Source organism: Protomyces lactucae-debilis (genome assembly GCF_002105105.1).
Source record: "Protomyces lactucae-debilis strain 12-1054 chromosome Unknown BCR37scaffold_1, whole genome shotgun sequence".
NCBI classification, from domain to species: domain Eukaryota; kingdom Fungi; phylum Ascomycota; class Taphrinomycetes; order Taphrinales; family Protomycetaceae; genus Protomyces; species Protomyces lactucae-debilis.
In genome coordinates this window covers 1-12,020 of record NW_024467993.1, presented here as the reverse complement: position 1 = coordinate 12,020, position 12,020 = coordinate 1, and the positions used below count along the sequence as shown (strand labels likewise).

Here is a 12,020-nt window from a genome sequence, read left to right as displayed (position 1 = left end):
CTACTTGATGAGACCAGGACTACTCATTGATTAGCTAGAGACCAAGACTACTGCTGCTTACTTCCATTGAGAAGCTCATCAAGGCTCATATACCGCTGCTAGACTGCTAAGCTGCCACTGAGACTGGCTTTGAGACTGGCTCTGCTCCATGCCCGATGCAAAGCGCATCAAAGTCTTCCATGACTCGGACGACGAAGAGCAGGCTGTCCGTGCTCAGCCGCTGACAGAGTTCTCTGCAGAGACACTCGCACGCAAGGAAACAGCGCCCCTGGTTGTACCTAGGCTTGAAAACACCTTCCGAGGTGCGCGGCAAGCCTATGTCCCAAGTGCCTTGATACACGCTACGACACGCACCGATGGCAGGAGCATTGAAGAACTTGAGCTCGAAGAACGCACGCGGAACCGCGCGTATGGTCTGTCTGCTACAAACCATTCTGGCAGCAGGACTGCAGAGCGAGATCAAACTGCTAGCAACGCTCCTCTTGCCACAGCTCGTCAAGAAGCATCCACCATACACCGACAGGCTGCAGCCGAGAGCCACCCAGATATGTCGAGTCTTGCAGACTACGAAAGTGTCCCTGTAGAAAGCTTTGGCTTGGCAATGCTACGAGGCTTGGGCTATGACCCAGACAAGGACAAAAAGGCAGAGAGCAAGCCACAGGAACGGCGGCCAGACTTCCTCGGGCTGGGTGCTACACAACGGCCTGAAGAGACCAAGACTGCGGCAGACTTGGCGAAGAAGAGGCATGAGGTGCGTAAGGAGGAGCGAACCTATGTTCCTGTCGTCAAGGTCAACAAGAGGACAGGCGAGCGAGTACTTGAAGGAGCAGAGGTCTTCGCATCAACGAGTACATCTCCCTTGCCAGTGCCAGCGCCAGCGCCAGCAAGACAAGATGAACTCAGCAGGCTTCCTCAAAAGAAACACGACAGCAGACCGGAGTCACGCTCAAGAAGTCTGCGTCGACACAGATCAAGGAGTCCTGACGGCCGCCACAGAAGCAAGCGTGAACGGGACAGAGACAGAGACAGGGAAGATGACAGACGGTCTCGTCATCATTCAAACAGACATCGTCATGGTAGCAGCCGTAGAAGCTGACTCTACTTGTATAAATGGTCCATATCATGCCTGTGACTGCCTCAAATGCGACTTCCAGGACATCCATCGTCATCCAGCAAGACAACAGCACAAAACAAACTAGTCGCGTATGGCCTGTCGGCAGCAGGCATTGGTGCGGCTCGCTGCGCTGGCGGCCGATGGCAGGCATGGCAACGTACAAAAGGAACGTATAGCGGACTACTACCACAAAGCGCGCGGACCACAGTCAGCTGCCGAATCCTCACGAAGGCTTACTCGACGCGAACTCGCGGCCTTTCAAGGCTATGCCGCGTCGTGCGTGCAAAGTACGTCTCCAGGGATTGCAGTATCTTTGATAAGAGACTACGAGGACATTGTCGGCAGATGGCCACGCATGCAAGAAGCTAGCGACAAGGGCATGCACTCGAGTCTTGAGCTGCAACAGTTTGCGCATACGACGGCGATCTCGTTGTTGCGGCTTTCTGAGACTCACCCTGATGAATCGCAGGCAGTCAAAGACCTTCTTCTTAAGATGACGCGCAAGGCACAAGGTATATTTTAGTCATCGATATGTGCGACGTTTACTAACACTAGCTGATGAATTGGTCTCTCTAGCAACGCTTGCTGGTTTTCTCTCTGCCGTCAAGGAGTTTCCGCTGGTCATCCTCTACAGCGACTTTGTCGTCTTGGTGGAGACCTTCAACACAATCTTGCCAAAGCTTCACAAGATATCTTCGCGTGGCTCGGCTGCGTCCCTCACTGACTTACCAGACACAAGTCGAATTGGAGCATACCCTTTTGAGATTCAGCATGCTGTCATTACGTTTGTGCTGGCCTGGACCAAGTCGGCTGTTCTCAATGGACTCGATTGTCAGGATCTCTGGACAACGCTTGGCGACCCAGGCGTCCCACTTGGCAAGGACCGACTTCCGGATCCTCTAGTCTGGCAGACTGTCGTTGCGCATGTCAAGATTCAATACGACTTGACCAACTCCACCGTCTTATCTCGTTTCTCGGAAGCAGTTCTCGGTCGGGCTCTCAAGGTGTATTGCCTTGCTGCGGTGTCACTTGGTCAATTCGACGAAATCCTTTTGTCTTGGCTGCACAATCTGGTCATGGATGCGCAAGAGCTTGATGATCCAGTGCTTGGGCCGGCTGTCGTCAATGTCATGTCCATTCTTGCTGTGCGTTTTCCCGAACATGCAACAGTCTTCATCAACCACTTGAAATCTGTTGTACAGTATGCACCAAGGGTCACTACCGGCGAACACCTGTCTGTATTATCGGCAAAACGTCTCTTGGCAGTGCTGCAGTACTACTCAAACGATGCAATCATCTCAACCATGTATCACTTTGCGAACCTTTTCGCACCAGCAGGGGTAGATTCAGTGCGACTCCAAGCAGGTAGCTACAATGAGAGTATTTCCAGCAGGGCAACGCGCTCGTTGCCGACGGACGACACTGCTCGCAATGCAGTCGAAGCAGTCTCCACTTTTGCCACCGCTTGCGAAGACGAACAGATTGGAGCCCTTGGCATCTCCATCTTGCTACAAAAGTTTACGCGTGTATCGAGTCTGCTACAGCGCAAAATTGTGGTCGAGCTGGCCGTCATGGCAAGGCAAAGCGGTGAAAAGGACGTTCTTCGCGTTGTAGCTCTTTACAGCGCAGTCGAGAAAGCTGCGCCGGATGAACTTATCACAAACGCTATCAAAGAAGCTCGCTTCAGTATCGGTGGCCAGCTTGATGCCGAGCACCCAGCCTACCTACCGTATCTTGGTACTCTGCTTCGCGCGACCATTATCAGAACAGCAGAAAAGAAGCGACCACCATTGGATGCCCTCATCGAGCCTTTGGCTGTGCTGCTCGATAAAGATTCCCGTCCAGCCTATTCGCCTGACCTTGTCCAGCTGTTTCATAACTTTTGGTTTCATCTCGTGATTTACGGCTACACGCTTGGCAGTACTCGAGTCACTCAGCAGCAAAGCAATCTGAGGCGTATTGCCCACGCTTCTCCTTCACTAGCGCTTGAAACGCTGACAGACGCTCTAGAGGCTGATCTCGACTCATATCCTGTCTTACGCCAAGAGCACGATCATGCTGATACCAAAGTCTTGCAAGCGGCTCTTGATGCATTCTTGTCAGTACAGGGCTCTCTAGTCCGCCGTCTTAGCTTTAGCAAAGCAGTCTACCTCAATGCTATTGCCTTGCTCGAAAATTTGAGGAGCAGCAGTGGCGTAGCTGCTGGTAGTCTTGCCTATTACGAAGAGGCAACACTTCGCAACAGCGATGTGAGTACGCTTGTCGATGCCATTCACTACGAAAATACCAGACGCTTTCTTGCAGCCATACACAAGCTCGGCGAACCGATGCGACTGGATGTGCAGCTCAGAGACTTGATAGTCGGTGCTTGTCATCGCGTCAAGGCGGTCAGAGACCAAGCCATATTGACCATCAACCAGATTGTCGAGCATGTTCCTTCAGCCTTCTGCAACCAGTTGGTCATTACGACCCTTTTGGAGAGCATTACACTCTTGGGATGGAGCTGCTACGAGGAGTTTACCGACAAGTACTCCCCGAGCTACAACTTTACTTCTCAACGTGTTGATCTGACCATCACTGTCAGCGATTCATTCTCTGATCGCAAAATCAGCCTGGACATGGCTGAGCGTCATGCTGCTCAGTGGCTGGACGCTGCCATGCGTGACTGCGCCGAGGACATTAGAAGTTTACTGAGCACATATATCATGCACCAAGAAGAGCATGACTTCTCGTCAGATCGAGGTCGCTTGTTGGCCATTCAATACGCTGTTCGCTCAAGTGCGCGAGATCAGCCTTCACCAACGGAGCAGGTCCGTGACTCTTCAGATGCGTTTGTCGGAGAGCTCTCTCTGAGACACCTGCAAAGTCTTGTTCCGGCACGAACTTCAGAGCCAGAACAGAAACTGCCTAGTTCTCGCCAGCTGCTGGAGAAAAGTCGTCGAAGGAGTTTCATCTCCTCGACAGAGCTCAAGGAAAAGCTTGGCTTCTGCGTTGCACGCATATTGGACGGCGCTGCAGACACCAATCGCCTGCTCATGCTGCTTGTGGAGGTGCCCTTCAATATCTTTAGCATTCCAGTCGTCAGAATCGCCGCTTCTTTGTGGGCTCGCGTCGCTACAGCGTGCCCGCACTTGCAACCGACATTGTTGGCCGAGATTGACTGCTGCTGGGGTCGGACGTTGGCTGAAGGACGCGGCATCTTTTCTGCTAAATTCAACAGCAGGGACCCATTTGCACATGTCATGGAGTATGCACCGACCGACAAGGACTCGATCAGAATGGCGGTCAAGGCGACCGAGCAGGCTTTTGAACCGCATCTCATCATCATCCAATTCCTCGCCAGCCGCGTTTCCGGGCCGGGCAGCACCGACACCGAGGGTCAAAAGATCCTTGTACGCCTCATCCGCACCACTTTGCGCGCTTTGATGACAAATCGCGCTTCAATGCACATCTTTTGCTTTGAGCCGATCCTTCGCCTTGTCATCATTGGCTTCAAGCTCAAATCTAATTTACGCGCCCTTGGGCTTGGCGTTCTTAGTGAGGCGTTTGAGAAATGCCTCTACGACTCTAGTTTGTTCATCTTTGCTGCTCCACCGCGCTGGTCATTTGGCAGTGATGTTGGCCGACTGCGAAAGGATAGTCTCCTTTGCAACATCCTTAATGAGCAAATTCGTCGGGACAAGCCTGCCGAAGCACTAATTGGCAAGCGAGAACTTATTCAATTGCTCCTCAAAAGCGATATTGCCAAGAATGAACTCTGGCTTGATCCGCTCTCCAAAACCAAGCCACATGCTGTCGAGACTAGTCAGGTTCTTGCCTTGCTGCCAGTGGCATGGGACCACAGCTGCGCCCTGGCATTGTCCATGGCGCAACGTTTCTCAAGCCCAGCAATCCGCAGTGCCGTTCGTGCATTAATCATCAAACAGCCAAGGCGCGTCGTGGGCCACGCTCATGCTGCCGAGTATCTGCTTGGCACAGAATTATCAGATGACACCAGAGTTGTGCTCAAATACCTTGTGTATTGGTCGCCAGCAGTGCCCATTTCGGCCATTACCTACTTCCTGCCGGCCTTCAAGATGCATCCGCTAGTTTTGCAATACGCGGTGCGGTCGCTAGAGTCACATCCTGTCGAAGTCACCTTCTTCTATGTGCCTCAAATTGTGCAACTCCTTCGTCATGATGAAAAGGGCTATGTTCGCCGATTCATTATCGAGACGGCCAAGCTCTCACAACTCTTTGCGCACCAAATTATCTGGAACTTCAATGCCAATGCGTACAAGGATGAAGATGCGACCATCGAGGATGTCATCAAGCCGGCGCTAGACCAAACCGCGGCAATCATGATTCGCAACCTGTCTGGCAGTGACAAGGCCTTTTACGAAACGGAGTTTCGCTTCTTTGGCGAGGTCACCAGCATTTCTGGCAAGCTCAAGCCGTACATCAAAAAGCCAAAGCCAGAAAAGAAGGCCAAGATTGACGAGGAGATGGCAAAGATCAAGGTCGAGGAAGGCGTTTACCTGCCTAGCAACCCTGACGGCGTTGTGGTTGGTATTGATCGCAAATCTGGCAGGCCGCTGCAATCTCATGCAAAAGCACCCTTCATGGCTACGTTCAAGATTCGTCGAGAACGCAAGCAGGAAGATCTGCTAGGGGAGACGAAGCTTGTTACGTTTGAAAAGATGCAGTCTGCTATTTTCAAGGTCGGTGACGACTGTCGCCAGGATGTGTTGGCTATTCAGCTCATTGCAACATTTCGTGGCATTTTCAACAGCATCGGTCTTGATCTATACGTCTTTCCCTACCGTGTCACTGCAACGGCGCCTGGATGTGGTGTGATTGATGTGCTACCCAATAGTATATCGCGCGACATGTTGGGTCGCGAGGCTGTCAATGGTCTGTATGACTACTTCATCACCTCATTTGGCCAGCCCGACACAATCGCCTTCCAGCAAGCGCGGATGAACTTTGTCAAGAGCATGGCTGCCTACTCGGTAATTAGCTATCTGCTGCAATTCAAAGATCGCCACAATGGCAACATCATGTACGACAATCAAGGCCATGTCTTGCACATTGACTTTGGCTTTTGCTTCGATATTGCGCCTGGTGGTATCACGTTTGAGTCGGCGCCATTTAAATTTACGACGGAGATGGTCGCGGTGATGGGAGGCAGCGAGCACACGCAGTCCTACAAGATGTTCCAGGAGCTGTGCATCAAGGCCTTTCTGGTATCTCGGCAATACTCTGAAAAGATTATCCACTTGGTGACGCTGATGCTCGAGTCTGGCTTGCCGTGCTTCAAGGGGCAGCAGACCATCACCAACTTGCGAAACCGCTTTCACTTGGACGTGAGCGAGCCGCAGGCGAGCCAGGTCATGCTATCATTGATTGCCAAGTCGCATGAGAACCAGCGGACGGTGGCGTATGATGTATTTCAGAAGATGACGAACGGCATCCCCCACTAGGCCTCTATGGCAAACTAGGTACGTGACTGCTCTATTTAAGGTTTCCCGACTGACAGATGAACAGTGGTGACGACATTGACCGGGACGCGATTGCCAGTAGATGCTCTGTCGGCACCGACATTATCTCACTGCTGCCGTGAGGATGGTCTCGACAACGCCCAAAAAGGCCGCGGCCACGTCAACCAAGGTGACGCCTGTGAAGCGAATCAAGGAGGAAAACGAGACACCGCCATCGAAGCGCGCGTCGCCTCGCAAGACTCGTAGCGTCAAGTATGAATCTGATGGTGATGACAAGGAGCTGCTGGATCTGGATAGTCCTCGAAAGAGCAAGACGGGTCAGTCGCCTCGCAAGACGCCGCAAAAGACGTCTGACGAGCAGGCAGCACGGTTGGTTGCAGCAAAACTCAAAAAGCTCGACTCGTACGTGATCTCACCGTACCCAGACTACAAGCGGCCGACGCCCGAGGACTGCAAGCAAGTGGTTGATCTTCTTTCTGAGCTCCATGGCGAGATTGAGAGATCGGAGTCGATTGGCAAAGAAGGGCGAGCGGCTAACTGCGGCGAGGTCCCTTCTGTTATGGATGCACTCGTTCGAACGGTGCTTTCGCAAAATACGACCGGCACCAACTCGACCAAGGCAATGCACAACCTGCATGATACTTTTGGAAAGAACAACTGGCAAGCGGTGGACGAGGCGTCCGTGGAAGATGTTATTGACGCAATACGTGTGGCAGGACTTGCACCGACTAAAGCGGCTACCATCAAAGACGTCGTGGCGACTGCCAAGAAGACGTATGGGAAGTACAGTCTGGATCACTTGCATGAAGCAACGAATGAGGATGCGATGCGGGAGATGATTTCATTCAAGGGTGTTGGCCAAAAGACAGCCTCATGTGTTTTGCTCTTTTGCATGAAGCGCGACTCGTTTGCGGTGGACACGCATGTCTTTCGTCTAGCCAAGAGTCTTGGCTGGGTGCCACAGCGGGCTGGCCGTGAAGAGACCTTTGGGCACCTGGATATTATGATTCCCGGCAAGTACAAGTACCCACTGCACTGCCTGTTGATCACACATGGCAGGAAGTGCGGTCGATGCAGTGCGCATGCCCGCAATGGCTTGCTAGACCCGGCCGAATGCCCTTTGAGGAACATGAGCAAGACGCGCAAGGAGCAGGGTCTGAAGGAGGAAGAGGAGGGTAATGAGGACGGGAAGGTGGTGACGGGTCCTGCTGTGCCTCCGGAGCTACAGAAGACGCTGGCTAAGCTGGAGGAGATGGAGTGACAATATATACTCCAGTAGCAGTATACAATATACAATATACAGCACAGTATACAGCAGTACACAGCACACAGGATACAGCACAGGCAATCCCGAGATGGTCAGCAGTTTCAATTCCGCAACACCACGGCCCGCCCGAGTTTCCCTCGCATCCTCCCTCGACTGCGTGGAGCCAGGCATCAAGGGTAGAAAAGCAAACGAGCAGCCAGGCAAACTTCTACCTTAACCACATACACGCCATGAGTCCCTCTGTCGCACAAAAGACAGCCGCATACACAAGCGCAAGCGCCATTGAAGACGAGCACCACTACGCAGCCAACAACTATCACCCGCTGCCCGTCGTTCTCTCTCGTGGCGAAGGACCTCTTGTTTATGATCCAGAGGGTAACGAGTATCTCGACTTTTTGTCTGCCTACAGTGCAGTCAACCAGGGCCACTGCCACCCAAAGATCATTGATGCGCTCACAACCCAAGCATCGCGTCTGACACTCTCGTCCCGCGCATTCTACAACGACATCTTCCCGCAGTTTGCCAAGTATGTCACAGAGTTCTTTGGCTATGAGTCTGTGCTGCCCATGAATACGGGCGCAGAGGCAGTCGAGACAGCCATCAAGATGGCAAGGCGCTGGGGCTACATGAAGAAGGGCATTGCGCCAGATCAGGCTATTGTCTTGTCCTGCGCCAACAATTTTCACGGTCGTACAATGGGTATTGTTAGTATGAGCACAGATCCCGACTGCAAGACAAACTTTGGCCCATTCCTGCCGAGTGTTGGACCAGCGTGCCCGGCGAGCAAGTCGGTCATTCGTTACGGAAACATTGAAGATCTTGAGCTTGCATTCAAGACCCATGGCGAACGCATTGCTGGGTTCTTGGTTGAGCCTATCCAGGGCGAAGCAGGTGTCGTGGTACCTCCTGCAGACTATCTTCCAAGAGTCAGGGAGCTTTGCACGCAATACAACATTCTGTTCATTGCAGATGAGATTCAAACAGGCATTGCAAGAACGGGCAAGATGTTGTGTGTTGAGCATTCCAACGTGAAGCCTGATGCAGTGCTTCTTGGCAAGGCCATCTCTGGTGGAGTCTACCCAGTCTCTGTCGTGCTTTCATCCACGGAGATCATGTCTTGCTTCGAGCCTGGTAGCCATGGTTCAACCTACGGAGGCAATCCGCTCGGCTCAGCAGTTGCCATGGCAGCCTTGGAGGTGGTCAGGGAGGAAGGTATGGTGGAGCAGGCAGAGAGGCTAGGACAAGCCTTCCGCAAGGGTATTGAAGACCTCAAGTCGCCACTCGTGGAACTTGTCCGTGGCAAGGGACTGCTTAATGCCATTGTCATCGACGAGTCCAAAACGAATGGCAAGACTGCATGGGATCTATGTCTGCTACTCAAGTCTAGGGGACTCCTGGCCAAGCCGACACACGGCAACATTGTTCGGCTCTCGCCGCCTTTGTGCATTTCAGATGCGCAGCTCGAGCAAGGCATAGCCCTCATCGGCCAGGCACTCGCAGACTTGCCTGGTACGGACATTGAGAAACTGCCGATCAAGGATGCTGCATCAGAGGCTCACAAGTCCTTGCCTGTTGAGAACTAGCCCTTTCCAGGCCATGAAGGCCATGATTAGTCGGCCCAAGCAGCGTACGTGTAGCTTCCCGTAAAATCTGAACTCGACCCCGCGATTTGCTTGACAAACACAACCATGACGCTCAAGGCCTTTGTGTTTGATGTGTATGTGCATCTATCTAGCAGCAGCATCCTCTAATAGACAGCTTTGGAACATGTGTCGACTGGCAAACATCGGTGGAGAAGCAGCTTGCCGCCTTTCTGACAGAGCGCGGCTTGGACGCCTCCAGGGCTCTTGATATGACGCTGCAATGGCGCAAAGGCTACTACGAGTACTGCATTGGCGTTGGCACGCAACAGAACAAAGAGCCATACACGCTTGTCGATCTAGTGCACCGTCGACTCATCAAGTCCATCCTGGCGGACTCAATGAGCTACAAAGCAGACGAGACGGAGCTCGACAAGCTGCAAGACTTTTGGCATAAGCTAGAGCCACATGCAGACACATCCGAGGGAATCCGCAGACTGAAGCGCAAAGCAATCACGAGCACTCTCTCGAATGGAAACATGCGTTTGTTGGTGGACATGAGCAAGCACGCCGACATGCAGTGGGATCTCATCATGTCTGGCGAACTTTGGCAATCGACAAAGCCAGACCCACGCGTGTACCGTGGTGCTGCAGAGATGCTCTTGATGGACTATGAGGAGGTGGTCATGGTAGCCTGTCACTTCAGTGATCTGGAGTACGCCAAGAAGGCAGGTCTCAGGACGGCCTTCATCTACAGACCTGGCGAGAGCGAACCAGAGCTTGGTCCAGGCCAGATGCGCCGAGACGGACGCAATGAGCCGTACATTGACTATGTGGTGGAGACTATCGGAGAGCTGGCAGACCTCATCACCTAGCTCGTCCAGAAATGTGACTGCTGCGATTGTCGTACGATGCCACGACTCGCGGAAAGCCAGAAGACAAAAGCGAAAGGTCAGCAACGGACAAGGCTTGTTCACAATGGCCATCCTCGACTATCTACGCTCGCTGAGTCCTTTTGGCGAGTCACCCATCACCTTTCTTGCTACGTGGGCTGCCGTCTTTTACGCGTGGCATATAGTATCACAGCTCCTCCCTAGCAATGGCGACCAACCGCCGACTGTCTTTCATTGGGTACCGTTCCTCGGCTCGACATTGAGCTACGGTATGCGGCCGTATGAGTTCTTTGCAGAGCAACTCGAAAAGCACGGCGACGTCTTTACCTTTGTCTTGCTCGGCAAGCGCATCACCGTCTTTCTTGGGCCGACAGGCAATGATTTCGTGTTCAATGGCAAGCAGGCATACATCAATGCAGAAGACGCATACACGCCCCTCACAACTCCAGTCTTTGGCAAGGAGGTTGTCTATGATGTCCCGAATCACGTCCTCATGGAGCAAAAGAAGTTTGTCAAGTTTGGCATGTCGACCGAAAACTTCAAGCAGTACGTCGGCATGATTGTCGATGAGACGATGCGCTACCTTCAATCGCCCGTTTTTGGACTCGACAAGAAACAGGGTGTCACCTCGCTCAACAAGGCCACACCAGAGCTGACCATTTTCACTGCTTCCCGCACATTGCAAGGGCAAGAAGTACGCGATGGGTTTGACGCGAGTTTTGCAGATCTCTACCACGACCTTGACAAGGGCTTCACACCCATCAACTTTTTCGCGCCTTGGCTACCGTTGCCTGCCAACCGCAAGCGAGATGCAGCGCAGCAAAAGATGGCTCAAGTATATTCGTCCATTGTGCACAAACGACGCGCGACCGGCGAAGAACCAGCAAAGGATATGATCTGGAACTTGATGAACCAGCAGTACAAGGATGGACGCCCGCTCAATGACACGGAAATTGCCGGCATCATGATTGCGCTGCTGATGGCAGGACAGCATACATCTGCTGCTACGTCAGCTTGGATCCTGCTCCACCTCGCAGACAAGCCAGAGCTGATTGAAGAGTTGTACGCAGAGCAGAAGAAGGTGGCAGGCGTGAGTAATGGCAAGATCAATCCGCTCAAATATGAGCACTTGAAGGACATGGATCTCTTGAATTACTGCATTCGCGAGACGCTGCGCATGCACCCACCGCTGCACTCCATCATGCGCAAGGTTGTGCAAGACTTGCCTGTGCCCAACACCAAATGGCACGTCCCGCGAGGTGGATACGTGCTTGCTGCACCTGGAGCATCGGCCATGGACCCGGAGCACTTTCCCGACCCAGAAAAGTTTGACCCGTACAGATGGGCTAAGCGGGCTTCAGATGAAGATACTGAAAAGGTGGACTATGGTTATGGGCTTGTATCCAAAGGTGCAGCATCGCCATACTTGCCATTTGGCGCTGGGCGACATCGTTGCATCGGTGAGCAATTTGCATACCTGCAGCTTGGCACCATTGTCGCGACTTTTGTGCGTGAATTGCAGTTCAGGCTGCCAGAGGGCCATGCTGTCGCGGAGAAGGACTACACGAGCATGGTTGTGCTGCCCAAGGACCCTGCGGTGATTGCCTGGCAGGTGCGAGAGGGAGAGGCGATATAGACTCAAATTCGCTGTGAATGCCGGCCAATTTTTGTTTTGTAGAATTATGC

General features: G+C 52.8%; 6 protein-coding genes across 6 annotated transcripts; all 6 read left to right on the top strand.

Moving 5' to 3' along the window:
* Positions 1 to 148: 148 nt before the first annotated feature.
* BCR37DRAFT_384867 (DExH-box splicing factor binding site-domain-containing protein) lies at positions 149 to 1,096 on the top strand (the record flags this gene model as incomplete). The annotated part of the gene is made up of 1 exon (XM_040870303.1): positions 149 to 1,096. One exon carries the CDS (start codon positions 149 to 151, stop codon positions 1,094 to 1,096), a length of 948 nt encoding a protein of 315 aa, XP_040728030.1.
* On the top strand, positions 820 to 6,790 carry BCR37DRAFT_25 (uncharacterized protein). Its single transcript, XM_040866611.1, has 3 exons — positions 820 to 1,626; positions 1,670 to 6,594; positions 6,641 to 6,790. The coding sequence occupies exons 1-2, from the start codon at positions 1,206 to 1,208 to the stop codon at positions 6,574 to 6,576; spliced, it is 5,328 nt and encodes a 1,775-aa protein (XP_040728029.1). The 5' UTR covers positions 820 to 1,205; the 3' UTR covers positions 6,577 to 6,594; positions 6,641 to 6,790.
* A 180-nt stretch (positions 6,791 to 6,970) lies between these two features.
* BCR37DRAFT_340245 (DNA glycosylase) lies at positions 6,971 to 7,669 on the top strand (the record flags this gene model as incomplete). Its single annotated transcript, XM_040867355.1, has 1 exon — positions 6,971 to 7,669. A coding segment is annotated over one exon (699 nt), but the record flags the coding sequence as incomplete, so codon positions are not given.
* A 286-nt stretch (positions 7,670 to 7,955) lies between these two features.
* On the top strand, positions 7,956 to 9,535 carry BCR37DRAFT_16 (ornithine aminotransferase). Its single transcript, XM_040866159.1, has one exon. The coding sequence runs from the start codon at positions 8,092 to 8,094 to the stop codon at positions 9,442 to 9,444; it is 1,353 nt and encodes a 450-aa protein (XP_040728027.1). The 5' UTR covers positions 7,956 to 8,091; the 3' UTR covers positions 9,445 to 9,535.
* Positions 9,536 to 9,549: 14 nt separating this feature from the next.
* On the top strand, positions 9,550 to 10,316 carry BCR37DRAFT_390081 (HAD-like domain-containing protein; the record flags this gene model as incomplete). Its single annotated transcript, XM_040870800.1, has 2 exons — positions 9,550 to 9,578; positions 9,620 to 10,316. The coding sequence occupies 2 exons, from the start codon at positions 9,550 to 9,552 to the stop codon at positions 10,314 to 10,316; spliced, it is 726 nt and encodes a 241-aa protein (XP_040728026.1).
* A 103-nt stretch (positions 10,317 to 10,419) lies between these two features.
* Positions 10,420 to 11,970, top strand: BCR37DRAFT_401529 (lanosterol 14-alpha demethylase erg11; the record flags this gene model as incomplete). Its single annotated transcript, XM_040871838.1, has 1 exon — positions 10,420 to 11,970. The coding sequence occupies one exon, from the start codon at positions 10,420 to 10,422 to the stop codon at positions 11,968 to 11,970; it is 1,551 nt and encodes a 516-aa protein (XP_040728025.1).
* Positions 11,971 to 12,020: the final 50 nt, after the last annotated feature.